At 47.4% G+C, this 14,815-nt stretch overlaps 1 protein-coding gene across 1 annotated transcript in view; it reads right to left on the bottom strand.

Annotated features, from left to right (window-relative positions):
• The window catches only part of LOC144169397 (solute carrier family 22 member 7-like), an 88,469-nt gene that overhangs the window by 22,291 nt on the left and 51,363 nt on the right, over positions 1-14,815 (bottom strand). The window contains exon 5 of the mRNA XM_077698518.1: positions 1,101-1,230. Within this exon, the coding sequence (XP_077554644.1) occupies positions 1,101-1,230 (130 nt within the window). The remainder of the gene's footprint in view (positions 1-1,100; positions 1,231-14,815) is intronic.

Below are 14,815 nucleotides of genomic sequence, written 5' to 3'. Positions count from 1 at the left end.
GACGCCATTAAAGTCTTCAGAGCTGCTAGCTTTGAACTACACGGAGCCATTGGAACGTTATCGCGTGATTGGCCAAGCGAGTGATTAGCAAAATTAGGGATGTAATTTGCATGCTTTAGCCGTGTTAGCGTAAATAATTTCGTTTTGAACTGTAAAATATGTTCAGATAACAATTGTTCAGTATAAAACTGCCAATTTGTAAAATCAGGATGCACTACTTCATTTTTTGTTCCATGAAACTGATTTTTTCATGCAATCACGCCCCGTGTTGCCCCAATTTTCGCTACACAAAGTTCGAGTTAGTTGGCTTGTATGCACACACATTTTCCGCGTGTCTAGCCAATGAGGCACATTATTGTGTTCAGAATGAAGCATCACGCTGACCAGATATTTCTGGTCACACCTGCTACAGTTGCAGCCAAAGCCCAAGGGTACCTGGACTCAGGCCAACCCCTCTGGCAAAGACAGACGATCGTTAGCCCAGAGCTTAAATTAATCCTTTTTGTAATCACTTCCAGATTCTTTCCGGCGAAGTTATCTGCGCACGTGCCCATGATTTGATTATATCTCGTCGTGGATTTACCGCGCAGAGTTCTCCCAAATGAACACCGCTTGTGTCTACGACCTAACCAAAGGTGTCAGACGGAGTACCTAGCCCGTTTTAGATCACTAAACTTTCAAATCAGGGGAGTGCACAGACTTCACAGCATACCAGAAAAGCAAGTTCTCCGTAATACATCGACCACCAAACACTTAACCCAGAGTAAATACTCGTTATAGCACGCAGCTTTCGCGACAAGAAACTGGCTTCCTTATAAACGATAATTCGTTCAAGCGGGGATGATTGGCTCTTCATGCGCTGTAGTGGGTACTATTACGGAAGGAGACAGTAGCGCACTTCGGGGTCATGGCTGGCCACTACGGGGATGATAGCTTTAATGACAGAGCTAGTGTGTTAATGATGATGATGGTGGTGGCGGTGACTGCGCACACCAAGCGGGGAACTAAAAAAGAGACCATTCGTTACAACGAGGGTTTACTCTACGTTGTTTGCGAAGCGATACGCCCTCTTTCACAGCTCAGGGCGAGGCGCCCCTTACCTGCAGCGTCTTGAAGTCGTCCTCTGCGATCTCGTGTCGCCCATTGATCCTGGCGATCTTGGCGAGCGTGCGAATCGCCTCCTCTCTCTTGCCGGCCGTCAAGAGCCAGCTGGGGGACTCCGGCACGAACCTGACAACAAGGAAGACGGGAAAGGAGGACGCCTATGAAATCGGGCATTGCACTAATTCCCAAACAGAACAGAATAAAAAGAAAGAAGGTAGGGAAAAGAGGTAAGAGGTACACAATGCTTTGCAGCATTATTTTCGGAGGCTTTTATACTTATAACATGTATAGTTGATAGTTATAGTCATGGTTCATTACATAAAGCGGCTTGCTAAAGGTATCACTAATATGCCAGCCCTTGGCCGGCATACTTTGCAAGGCTACAACCGCCTAATCAAACCGCAACAACCTAATCATTTTTATTTCTTCGTCTTTGGAGTTTAATTCGACGTTCAATATTATCGCTATCGACGGGGAATGAAACTTGATGATGGACCACCGGGTGCAACGAGACCCAAATATTTATCCCATCTGTTTTCTTTTCGTATTGGCAACAGTGAAATTATTTCTAACGTGCAGTGAGTTACGTGTGGATTGTTGGCGACACCCTATGTAACTCTGATTTGTGCTTCAAGCTACAATACTCGAAGTTCGTGGTGTCAAACTTCTAAATGGCGGATCAACGGAATTTCAAGAAGCAGAGCTCGGTAGCTTCACCGTTTTTCTGTTATAGAACAATGAAGAAAAATTACAGCTTTGTTCAGCGTGAAAAAACTAGCCCTTGGTTACTCACTGAGCTTCATTCCAGCCATGAAAGACGTTCTTTAACAGAAAGAAAAAACCCAAGAAATACTGAAAGACTCAAATGTTTCGGTACATATATGTAATATGGGCAGCAGTGATTTAATATAGGCCAGCACTAACAACATAGTTATAAGTGTGTTTACTGCTCTTTTGCATTCGAGTGATATCGAACGTAACTGGAGGCCCCATTACAATTGCACGGTAATGTGTTCTGTCAGTGGCTTTAGTCGGTGGTCGCCAATTACTAAAACAAGATTCTGTGACATCATAGATTCTGACGTCAAAGAGATCACTGGATGTCACAGACTGTGACGTCATAAAGATCACTGGAAAGCGGTAGGTGAGTCGCCACTGCTCCATGGGTATTTTTTTAATACCTCTATTATTTGTTGAAGTTTGCGATGAACTTGGTCTTGTTAAAACAGTCTTGTTAATGAACCGAACTTGAATTTTGTCTGCATGAAAGTGTAATGTGCGAGTTCTGCGTAACTGTAATGTGTAATGAAAGTGTAATGTGAAATTGGAGTGTAATGTGCAATTTGAAATTCCTGTGCTGGCGCATCTATAGGCGTAATGAGTTTGGTATTATTACGCAAATAAGAAGAATTAGCCGCCTAAAACCTACTTTGTCTACGAAGTAAAGTCGTATACAGCGTTCACAGGCATACATTACGTGCAAGACTGGTGCCTATAATAAATGTACACGAATGTTACAGACACCATGCTTCAACTGCGCGCAGATTTGACACCATGCATTTTAATGCCCGATAGGTCACTTTGAAAGGTTGAAATACTATTTTCCCTATAATGTCATGCATGCTTTAGAACCCTCATTAGGCGTAGCATCATAACGAGCGCGTCACAGGGCCCTTCGGTTTTGAAAAGCTTAACATCGATGAAAAAAACAGCAAAAACTGATTAGTGCGACAAGGCGCACATTCCAAACTTCAGATTTGGTAGTGACGCATTCAATGCATGAAGCTTCATTTTTTAATGTCATAGGTCATTATGTAAAGGCTCCACGCGGAGTTTTTAAAAGTTGTGGCATCATAACAGCCGGACGTGTTCACAGCTGTACAAATTCGCTTCGTGTATGGAATTTCTGTATTTCCGGTAAAGCAGTCCATGCACCCAGCGCAAAGTTTGAACGGCGTCCACGGCGGAAGGCTGTTGCGCGCATTTGCCGAAGGCAGACTTGATGTAATCGCGGGCGCATGAGAAGCGGCGCAATCTTGTTTTGTGCAGTTACAGAAAAGGCAGGTGGGGTAAGGGCGATCCCAGTGCGAAGCTGCCTATCAAGACCCAGTCTGACAGGACTACAACTTTCAGGACAAACACTCCTAAGCCCTCATACATCACTTAGCAAAACTGAAGAAATTACGCTGAGACAAATTCAAACAGGCACCTTCGTACACCCCGTAAGAAGGCATTTATGGTTGCCAACACAGTACGCAGCCCAATGCAAATTCTGTAATCAATTAGGTACGCTCCGCCATATCATTGGGGACGGCAAGGCAAAGCCCGACCTACCACTTCTCCAAATGCCTTTTCCCCTGAGCAGTGGGAGATATACTATTGACTAGCGGTCACCTGGAGGAGCAAGCACTCCTTGCAACCCGGGCAACGGCGGAGCCTGGGTTAACTGTACTCCTACCTTTACAGCTCAGTAAATGTTTCATCCTCTCTCTCTCTCTCTCTCTCTCTCTCTCTCTCTCTCTCTCTCTCTCTCTCTCTCTCTCTCTCTCTCTCTCTCTCTCTCTCTCTCTCTCTCTCTCTCTCTCTCTCTCTCTCTCTCCTCGCAGCGCAATCTCTTCCTGGCCCTTTGAGTTTGAGTTCCCGAGGCTGCGTGTTGCATTTTGCATTTTACATCCTTGGTTACATTTTGTTTGCGTAATAAATTTACACCCTGGCGTAGTATCAAACCACCTTGTTAAAGTATTTCCTCCCTTAGATCCAGCGGACACGATGACGCCAAAGCTCACGGAGTGACCGAGCATGCGCACCCATCCGCAGCATTTCACCTGCGCATTATTAAAAGAAATGTCCGGTATAATCGAGTGCGCAAAGACTCCGTTAGTTTACGTTACGGCGAGTGCGCAGCATGCGCCCGGAGCCTCAGCGGTGTACACTGAGGAGGTGACTGCGTGAACTGCGACTACGCTGCCTCCAAAAGTATGGTCGTCGGCGTGCAAATGTCTAAGACACAAGAGCACCCGCCGCCGAAGCTGTTGGCTTGGGCGTGGATAAAAAAAAAATGGCCACGTATCTGCTTATGTCCTTGCAAATGTAGACGAAAGACTCTCGTCTTTCGTCGACATTTGCCAATTAAACGCTTCCCTTAGCTTTACCGCTCACCTCTCATGCTCTTCTTCTCTCGTCGCGCTCCTCCCAAGGTTTGCTCAAGTCAATTTAAATTTACCGCGTTCCACTGCACCAGGCCGGGTGCCTCGATGCCAGTGCTGCCGTACGGCGGAGACGCGCGTGAATCGAGGCGCCCTCTCAACGTTTGTAGAACCAAGTTGCCCTGTTCCACGTGCGTTCCAAGCAGAACGTGGAACCTATCTCGGGGAACCTTTTGTAACGGAATTTCTTAAAATTCCGCCAGAAGCTATAGTGGTGCGAGCAACAGCAGGCGACGGAGTGATTTTTTTTTTCTGCAGTGGATGTAGAATTTGCTTTCGCAAAAATCAAGCATCCATGAATTTTTTTTATAAAGGAACACCACAAACATCAATAATGTGTTGATGTTTTGCCTCATATTTGCGCAGTGTATTGTTATTGTTCAACAATTTCGTCAAGTGTGAACACTGGCACCCGACGCTAGACGTTTAGATTTGGATGTTGGCATGTAAGCCTATTCTAGATTCCGCTTCCCTTTGGCCGGCAGGCTGAATCGAGTCACAGACAGACAGACAGACAGACAGACAGACAGACAGACAGACAGACAGACAGACAGACAGACAGACAGACAGACAGACAGACAGACAGACAGACAGACAGACAGACAGACAGACAGACAGAACAAAATTTCTGAGTTTAAGTAGCCCAAAAAAGAATATAATCTTTAAAAACACCGACAAGGGTCAGCGAAGAAGAGGGTGCAAGTGGGGGTCCATGAATCGCTCGGCTAGCAGTTCAATACGTTCATTTGATTATTGAAAGCTGACTTTGCAACGGAAGCGGGTGAAAATGCACGTGCATCGGTCTTCCGACGCTACAGAGAGAAGCGCCGAGTTTGGATGGAGGCCACCAAACCGACTTTACGGCATCACGGAATGGCAGGTCTGCGTGGCGGTATCAGCTCAGCAAGCTAATGCTGCCCACCCCTTTACGCCATAGCATATACGACCCATAACTGCGTTTCAGTGGCGAGAACAACCGCCCCATGGAAAGAGCTTGTGGGAATAGGCTGAGATAAGAGCATTCGTTGTAGCAACGCGGTTAACGCCAGTTTCTACTGTTTGCGGGGTTCCGTGAGATCAAGGGCTCTCTTTGGGGTCGAAACGGGGCTCTCCAGGCCGTTATTCCTGCATTTATCGCCTGTGAGGGGGTCAGTACGCGCCCATATATATCTGACAAGAGGAAACCGCCAATTGTCCCTTCATCTCTGGGCGCCCATGCGCTCTTCACGTGTTGGCACAATAGCAAGCGCGACTACAAGGTGCGTCTCGCGGAGAGGCCAGTTGATTTAACAAAAGACGCCTGAACAGAAAGCAGCGCACATCGCCCTTGGAACATGCACGGTAAAATGCCGCCATGACGCCAACGGACGAACGACGTCGCCAGGCACATGTGACTCATACGAGTTGTGCTGTCGAGACACAAGCTCAACCAGACGATCGGTTGAAAAACGTTGGCGCAGCGAAGCCCCACCAATTCCAAAATGGTTTCTCGACAAACCTCTTGAGAGAGTGACCATACCTGCTGATCGATATTTTTAGCTTAAATAAAGGAATAGTAATATTCCACAGCAGTACTGTAATGATGACAGCGCCGATGAACCCCGTCGGGACGATGACCCACCTCCCTTCTCGTGGCCTTGTTGTGTCCCCCTCCTTGGCGGAAGCGATGGGCGGCCTCCGCAGACGCCAGCGAGTCGCAACCCTTTGTATGGGCCTCGCCGGCGGATTTTTACGCGGCATCGGGGAAGGCTTTCCTGTCCTCCTGGCCTTCGGGGACGGACAGGGGGGAGCGGAGGTCAAAACCCTAATTGGCAGGTGCGCTGCTCTGGGCAGGCGGCTTTGCTTGCGCCCTGCTCACGTATCCTTCAATGAGTTTGTCGAGAGCTGCGACTGCGAGCGGTCGCACGAAGACACGCTTCCGTGGCGGTTTCTGGGCGCCAGAACCCCACGCACCTTTCCAGCCAACCATGCGGCGGTTTGGCACCTTTTTGGCCTCCGGGCCCCCACCAGGTATCGTGCCGCGATACCCCCTTGTGCGCTGCGGCGCCTTTTAATTTTAATCCAGTTTTCCTTTGTCTTATGTTATGCTTCATCGTCTGTGTAAATAAGTGTGAATAGACTTCTTATTCTTCATCATCTACTTGCCTCGTCTCGCCATCTGGTCCTCACACGACCCCACGGCGACACCAACCACCTTCTTCAACGAACCTAACTTTACTAGTACCATCTGAGCGGGCCCCCCACTGGCTTCTTTTCTATCACCACCTTTTCCCTACTCTACCTATCTCAGGAGGTGACCGGAGAAACACTGATACAAGCAGCTATGAAAATTAGTTCAAATGTGTAATGTTACTGCCATACGTGTAAAATTAACAAAGTATTGTTTAACTCGGTTCATGAAAATAGCTCACTGCGATCGTGTTTCTGCTGGGGCTCCATACCGAAACAATGACGGCGGAAAGAAAGGGAATATAAGTTATTTTTACGTTGTGGTGCTTCATATATAACCATACGTATATATGAGTAAATGTACAGTATGGACAAATGAAACACGAACACAGAAATCACGCAGCACTACCGCCCGCAGCGAACAATGTACCCTCCTCCACACAAAAACCTCACAAAAGAGCAAGAACACCCCCTTCGATGCATCCAAACCAACACCTTTCTTCACCCAACTAGAGCCCACATTCTGGCCCCCCACCCTCTACTCCTCGCAATGCCGCTTCTGTGAGGCTCCGGGCACGCTTTACCACATTGTGTGGGGCTTCGAGAAGAACCCCAACTGCCCCAACCTTCCACCCCTGCCCTTCCCCTCCCTGAACACTGGGAGAGAGCACTGTTCAGCTCGGGACCCTGATGACCAGCTTTGGTTGGTGAAGAGGGCTCAAGAAGCCGGACGGTCTCAAGGGGTCCTGGAATAAGGACTCTTCCCCAAGGCGAACTGCTTTATAGGGACGTTTATTCCGCCTCCTCCTCCACAAAAACATGAACCAGAACCCACAAATGACGCGATTTCTTTCCACGCCACTCAAAATGACGCGTGGATGAGTTACAAAAACAAAAGTGAGATATCTGCCTTTCCAAATATTCCAATAGAGTGTCATTATTGGACTTCAACGAACAGCATTTTTTTTTTCAATTTTGTGTGTTCTCTGGTTCATATTTTCGTGTTCTCATTTTTGTCCACGATCGTACATATTCATATATTATACACATACGTATAGAAATTGGAATACCCATTCTACATGTACCCTCCCAAGGAACTGGGTTCTGGGGAGCGGTGTCGAAAGCAGCTCAAGTAACTCAAAAGTACTTTTGCAACGTGGTTTCTTTTAGGTTACCGAGCATGGCTTTGTTGCGCGATCTCTTGACCACTCCGGCAAGGTAAGCAGACGTATTCAGACAGTTTCGCTTTATGCGAACGTAAATGCCCTATTCATGTCCTCCGTAAGCCTGCGCAGTCGAAATAACACTCTCAACCTCACTCCATACTGTCCAAATCAGAAGAAACGACTCTTCGCTCCATCCAAACGAATATCTTCGTCTACCCAATTCGCTTACATTACATGTTTCCAACTCAATTGCCTGCCCAATTCACTTCTTACTCTAAGCCTGGTACACTTGTCCACATTTTATGAGAGTGTGTGCATAACTCCAACCACCCACCTATTTCTTCCCCCCCTCCCTCTCCATGAGCTGCGGGAGGACCTGATTATCAGCGACCACCTGGACGTCCAGCAACTTCTGGCATCTAGGGCATCGGTCGCCCGGGTCATCATTTGCATTTACGGACTAGGGAACCACTCCTACTTTATGTCTCATTAAAGTTTCGTACTACTACTACGTATCGAGCTGACAGGAACACACATCGCTACAGAGGTTTGTGGAAACGTTGAGTGGTTTGTCCCTTGACTCTAAATTTCCACATTCCTCGCATGGTACGCAGAATCTGCATGAACACGATCAGAGGTGAAACCAATGAGGCGGTCAAAAAATGCGTGCATACCAATTACTTCCCCAGAGCGGGAGTGCTTTGAACTTAGCCACAGATTATTTGCACGTAGCGTAAGTCCTGAGCTCGACAAATTCGGTTAGGAACTAGGTCCACAGGATCGTGCGAATTCGAGTTGGACAGGGTAGAGGTCACTCCGAAACCACAGTCGATGACATGAGCGCAAGAATGACTACAAGATTTTTTTTTCCGCAGAGCAGGAATCATCCAACCCTTACTGATGACCTTGTTGCTGCTCTCCGCAAATAGACAAAACAGCGAATAATATCACATAAATAGTTTTATGCCTTAGAACGAGCGTATTTTCACTGCGAAAACTCTATTACAGCGCGTTTTTACGCAGGTTGCCTCGATCCAAATCGACGATGTCGACTGTGGGTGGCAGCCTTTGCGAAAGCCTACTCATCCTTTATTGAAATGGACAGCAAGCGCCCAGTACGATGCCTGTGGGGCTGAAGCGAGAATAGAGGCTGTCTTTAATTATCGCCCGAGAAAAGTGAGCTTGCTACCGAGCCGAGCTGAATGGGCTATCGGCCGTTCCCGGCAGAGACAATTTTAACACGTTGGTCCCCCACCATCAATGTCGCAGAAGGCTAGTAAAGGCCCTCGCAGTTTCCTCAACAATACGGATTTGCTGAAACACGCGAGCGGAAAAGAACGCGTCTCACGCTCCGGAAAACCGGTTTGGATTCCGGAAGACCCCCGGATCGGCCGCTCCGTCGCGCGTCGAATCGGTGCCAGATACTTCGCCGCGCAGCGTAGGAAACCGCTTCCCTCAAGCTCGTTCTACGCAGCGCGAATTTCGCGTGTGAATTCGCAGCTGAGGCGCCGCTCGTACGGCAAAACGATCTATTTTAGATGCGACGCTCAGAGCATCTCTTGTCGGCGGCCCTGTCCTTCCTGCGTGCGTCCGTTGTTGTCCGCGTGCGTCCGTTGTTATCCGCAGCCACTCTCCCCCTCTCCTCTCCGATAGCGAACACTCTCTCGCGAGGGGGATTGGATTGGATTCTATTGGATTGAATTGGCTCGGCTTGGCTTGGCTTGGCTTGGCTTGACTTGGGTTGGATTGGATTTGGATTGGATTGGATTAAAGTGGATTGTGTTGGATTGTATTGCGTCATAGCCGCGGCACTCTCTCCGCGGTCTCCTCTCCTTCGGGCGCGCTGCGCATATAACCGGTATGCCGCTCTCCGGCGGCCTTTCGGTCGACGGTTGCTCTCCGCTTGCGATTGAACCCCCCTCAGCGTCGCATCACACCAGGGTTCCCGCGAGGGGAGGTGGGCGTAATTTTTTCTATTTTCACTGCTGCGTCAAATTGCCAAATGCGAAGCGGCGTTCACGGCGTTCGACTGTCCCAAACATTTGGCAATTCGCCACAGCAACGAGAATTAGATTGCTTTGCCGCACGAGCGGCGCCGATGCTGAGAATTCGCAAGCGAAATTTGCACCATGTAGAACGTGCTTCAGACGCACATACGTCTGGTGCTGCACACGAACAAAAGGACTCTGAGTGCACGCGCGCCTTCGCTTTTATCTCATCTGTTTCGCCTGCTCTCTCTTTCATTTCCCGCATTCCAATCCCCCAATGCATCGTAACAAACCGGGTTGAAAGCTTGCTTAACCTCCCAGCCTTTCCATTCGCGTCTCTTCCCCCGCTCACTGCGACTAGCCAAACACAGGCGAAAACATTCCAAAACACGTCAACTGTTTTACACCTTTCGCGCCTGTTATCGTCCTTAATGGCGTCATCAGTGACGTCAGAAGTTGAACGCGCGAAAGTAAAGCTATTTAAATGACGATGGCGCGTGCCATTGTGTTTATTACGAGGACTCCACAACAATGCTATTGTGTTAAAAATGATGGCGCGCGAAAAATCAGCCTTTCTGTGGTACGATTTGGGAAATGCATACGCCATCCCATTTCCTCTATTCAAAATAAAAAGACGGCATTTGCCCGGATACGCGGTATTTGCCGCAAAGGGCCACGAACAGAAAATACAAATCTATATCAACGCCAGGTGCAATCTTGAGCAGGAACTAGAACGCCTCATGCCAGGACCAATTACCTTGAAAGCACTCCTTGGTCCATGGTCCTCCCCAACAGCTCAACGCAAAGTACTAGCGGCGTTGTTCGCCTATCTGGACAGGGTTGGTGTCATTGAAGGTATTTTGAGTTTAAAAAAAAAACAGACTTTTTAGTTACACAACTGACACGAACTGAACGTGGTCTTTCCTTATTTTTTCCTCTTCTTTTATTTCTTCTCTTTCTTCCTCTTTCTTCTGCCCTGTAATCTATCGGGCCTTTTCTTTCCCCTTTTACCCTTCCCCCGCCAAGTAGCATGTCGCTGTCGAAATTCCGGCAAACATCTCGGCTTTCTCCTCTAATAAACAGCCTTCTCTCTCTCTCTCTCTCTCTCTCTCTCTCTCTCTCTCTCTCTCTCTCTCTCTCTCTCTCTCTCTCTCTCTCTCTCTCTCTCTCTCTCTCTCTCTCTCTCTCTCTCTCTCTCTCTCAAATTCGTTCAATTTGAAAGAATTAGCAATAGGTAACTCACTATCATTCCGGCCCCCTAAGGACATTTTTTAACTTAAAAAAGCACAAGAAATATTGAAAAATTTGCAAATTCCGGACTACAGTGATATAATGTGGGCAATCGTGACCTAATGTCGGCTAGCACTAATACGTATTTATCAGTGTGTTAGCTGTACGTTAGCATTCAAGCGATACGATTAAACAAAACTAGAGGGCCCGCTACAATCACCCAGTGATGTTTCTTGGTGGTGGCCTGGTTCGGTGGCAGCCCTTCGAACAAACAATATTCTGCGACGTCATAGAGAAACCGCCGGAGAGTGGCTGGGTAGTAGCCATTGCTTCTTTTGTTTTAAATTAACCCTGCAACACTTTCGATGAACGCTTTCACTTTTTCCTTAGCGTCTGGAACCGCTGCGAAAGCTACAGTTATCGCAAGCACGGAGCGGCACTGCGTGATATGCTCGTCGCACCAGATACGCCTTCCGTTACTGCTTTGTTTTTGTGACTTTATTTTTAAAGTTGCTATCGAAAAGCGTTCATTGCTGCAACCCAAGGAAAACCGGCCAATAGCCGCTAAAAGGCCTTAATGACGTAATTCGAGCCGTCGAAGAACATCGAGACCGGGAAAGAGGGAAAAACCTTTTGAGCGAGTTTCCAAGTTATCTGATGGGCATGGAGCAGTAATTTTTGGCTGGGGTTTCTGCGACCCCCTAATCTACCTATTGAGTGTGTTGGGTGATTACATTCTGCAAGGGTTTAAGATTCCGAAAAAAGTTGAACAAAGTGTCGCAGGGTCCCTTTAACGCATATCTCAATTATTCGTTTGAAATTTGCAAAAAAAAACTAGCATTTTTGTTATCTGGATGAAGCAGTCTTTTTAATGAACCAAACTTGTACATTTTTCTTTTTGGCCTCCTTAGAAACTCGCAGGTTCCAAAGGGCGTGTCGTACTAAGCATTGTCATGTCTTTATTGGCAGCTACAGCGTTGAAAACAGCATTGTCGGCGTGTAATCGTCTGGGAAGTTTTTTTCGAGCACCTCGCAGCGCACCTTCTAATGCCAAAATATAGTCTGAAATCCCCGCTGGGTTCCTTCTAGCGACAAATGTTTGGAAGCGACATACCAGGTCCAAGTGTCACGCATGCTTTGGTATCACAATTTAAAAAAAAAATGTGCAGAAATTCCAAGAATTGTCAACTAATACGTGAGCTTTGCTTTGTCACTTCTGTTTAAGTTTTTTGATAGTCAGGTTTGGTGATGCTGAGTAACTGAACAGGGTTATTTTTGCGCTATGTTGGGTGACTTGTTTATTTTGTCATTTAGTTCATTTCTAGCAATATCTATATTTACTGTATTACAACGAGTAAATGTCTCAACTTTGCCAATTACGCATTAGTGCGCATAGAAACGGCGTTACATCGTCCGTGCCTTTTGACGATTTTTTTTTGTTCTGGTTTGTCGTGTTTTTTTTTCTCTTAGTAGTGGGATGTCAGTGCGTTTATATACATTTTAACTCATCAGTTCGTTTCATTTCTACTTTTAAAAATTTTTATTCATTTTTGTAATAGACCCTATGCGAAATTGCTTGGTGATCTAGCAACACTGATGTAAACGAAACCGTCGGCCATATTGGTACGGGCGCCGATCGGGAAGTCGCGTATTGTTTACTGTGGAAGAGTAGGTGACGGTAACGCGGTGTGGCTCAAACTGGACGGTGTTTTCTGGCTCTCGACCGCGGATTCTGGACGAAGGACTTGCCTGCGCTGCCGACTGTGTATGAAGACTCATACCACTCGGGGTGCCGCGCCAAAGACCCATCCGAGCGGCAGCGGAGCAGGGCATGCCGCCTAGCCACCGAGGCGCATTGCTCGCCTTCATCGGTGCGGACAAACACGTGCGACTCGCAGTAAGTAAATCCTTCTTTGTTTTTACTTGACGTGAGTTAACCGGTATGGGAATTTGTAGAGCACTTTGTTCACCGTTGTTTACCACGCAAATGCGTAGCGGTGACCCTGTTGCAGTAACCCTGAAAGAGGAGAGCGACAATCGCCAGGCCGTACCGCTAGTGGGTGGATTAGGTATTTTCAAATGCTGTACATGGAATTTACGGGATGATTTTTGGCGAAGATGTTTACGGAAAGGTTGCGGCCGTTTTCCGTGACGGTCGTCCGCCCGCGCGTTTGCCGCAAAGCAATCGTGCTTTGCGGCGAAGTCAACTACAAAAGCGCACATACGCCTTGAATTTTCTTTTTTTGTGTGTTTTCATTATTTATTGCGCATGTTCTGCGCACAAATCTGTTTGTGTGTCTTTCTTCTCCTTTTTTGGCGGTGGGGTGGTTGTGTTTGTTTCTAAATCGCATGTTTTTGGTGTGCACGAATAGATAATACAGTAAAACCTCGTTAGCTCGAACTCACTGAACTAGAAGATTTTTTAAATTCGATGGGTCATCGGTATAGCCCGAATGTTTACCTGTTTATCTCGAAAGATTCTGGAAGTGAGTTCCAGATAATCATATTATTGCTTGCTTAAGTTATGACGAACACGATTATGCGGGTACTAGTATCATTACCCACGCTGAGGTTTTTAAATGTTAAACTTCCTTCTCTTGAAAAATGCATTAACAAAGCATGCAGAGATACTTGCACGCTCGAACTTGACAAACAATTTTGACATCATTGCTGTTTGAGGTGTAGATTATTGCCCTTGCAACAGTGTTAAGCAAGACACAAAATCTGGTCATTTTGAGTCTGTTCCTTGCGGCCACTTCTTTCTGCTCTGTCCCTTTACCATAAACTGTAGCGGACTAGTCCTGTTATTCCCTGAGTGTTATTTACTGATACTCTCTCTGTTCTTGCAGGTTGGGCCTCATCCATGTGCTGAGCAGCTGCTTTCGCTCCCAGAAGAAAAGTGGCCGGCCCTATGTTGTGTGCCTCACCTTTGAGACGGACAGTGGGGCGATTGGGGAGGCATCGTGCGAGTGCCCGGCGGGTTGCAGTGGAGCATGGAATCACATCCTGGCTGCTGTGCACCTACTCGCCCTCTTGCAAGCCGAAGGTTTTAAGAGGCGCCACCGGAGCTTGCGTGCACTGAGCTGCCACAACAGTGGGGACGTCCGAGACAGCAGGGCATCAAGCCAGCGAGTGTCCAAAACATTGACTGGAGAAGCCCGCAAGAAAATGGCCCCTCCCTTCCCTTGCCAATGCGTCTGTTCGATGCACGTCGAGTACAGGAGCAATGCGAGCAGCAACAAAGTGCTGTGCAGGCGCTTGCAAAACTTGGTAGCCGTGGGAATGAGTTTTTTGCCCCAGTTGTGCTGGCCTCCCGCTCCTCCTCCCCCCCCCCCCCCTTCCAAGTGACAGAAACAAGGACTGGCATGGCACCTGAAGGGTCACCTATGAGCTACCAGCAAGCATTCATGCCACATTTCGCCGTAATCATCTCGCGAGCACGCAGAGGCTGGGCAACGTCATGTTTACTAGACCGCGACATGCAGGGGTGGGGGAATGCTTCTTTTTGTTCCATTTATATTCACAGTTTGCTATACTGCACGCGCTATAAATCAGCGAAGTAGTTTATTTTACTGGGATTTTCACTGTGGTACAAAAAACGCAAAAGCACTCAAGCTGATGCGCGGCGGCCTGATGCAACTGTGGCCGTTTTCTTTTTTCTTTTTGAATAAAACTTGAAAATAGCCTCAGCTGCCTACATCAATGGCCACTATCATTACGTCGGAGGCATGCATGCAGCATGTGACAAACTAGAGGAGTGCGTGTGTATTTTAGTCGCAAAATATTCGACAGTAAATTTATCGTTGCTGGAATGACAATGGGCACCAAGTTAACTTGACGTAAGAACCTTTCAGCCCGGCAAATAGCGAACCAAGTGCAAAAGCTCGAATTTTCCACCGTTAGATCATCATAAAACAGTGTTCGCCACTTCTGCAACGACGCGCGGCTAAAT

This window comes from Haemaphysalis longicornis, unplaced genomic scaffold, assembly GCF_048455015.1.
Source record: "Haemaphysalis longicornis isolate Haplotype H1 unplaced genomic scaffold, Haemaphysalis longicornis Haplotype H1 scaffold_2, whole genome shotgun sequence".
NCBI lineage: Eukaryota > Metazoa > Arthropoda > Arachnida > Ixodida > Ixodidae > Haemaphysalis > Haemaphysalis longicornis.
Note: the sequence above shows the minus strand (reverse complement) of the source record. Positions and strands in the feature narration are given on the sequence as shown.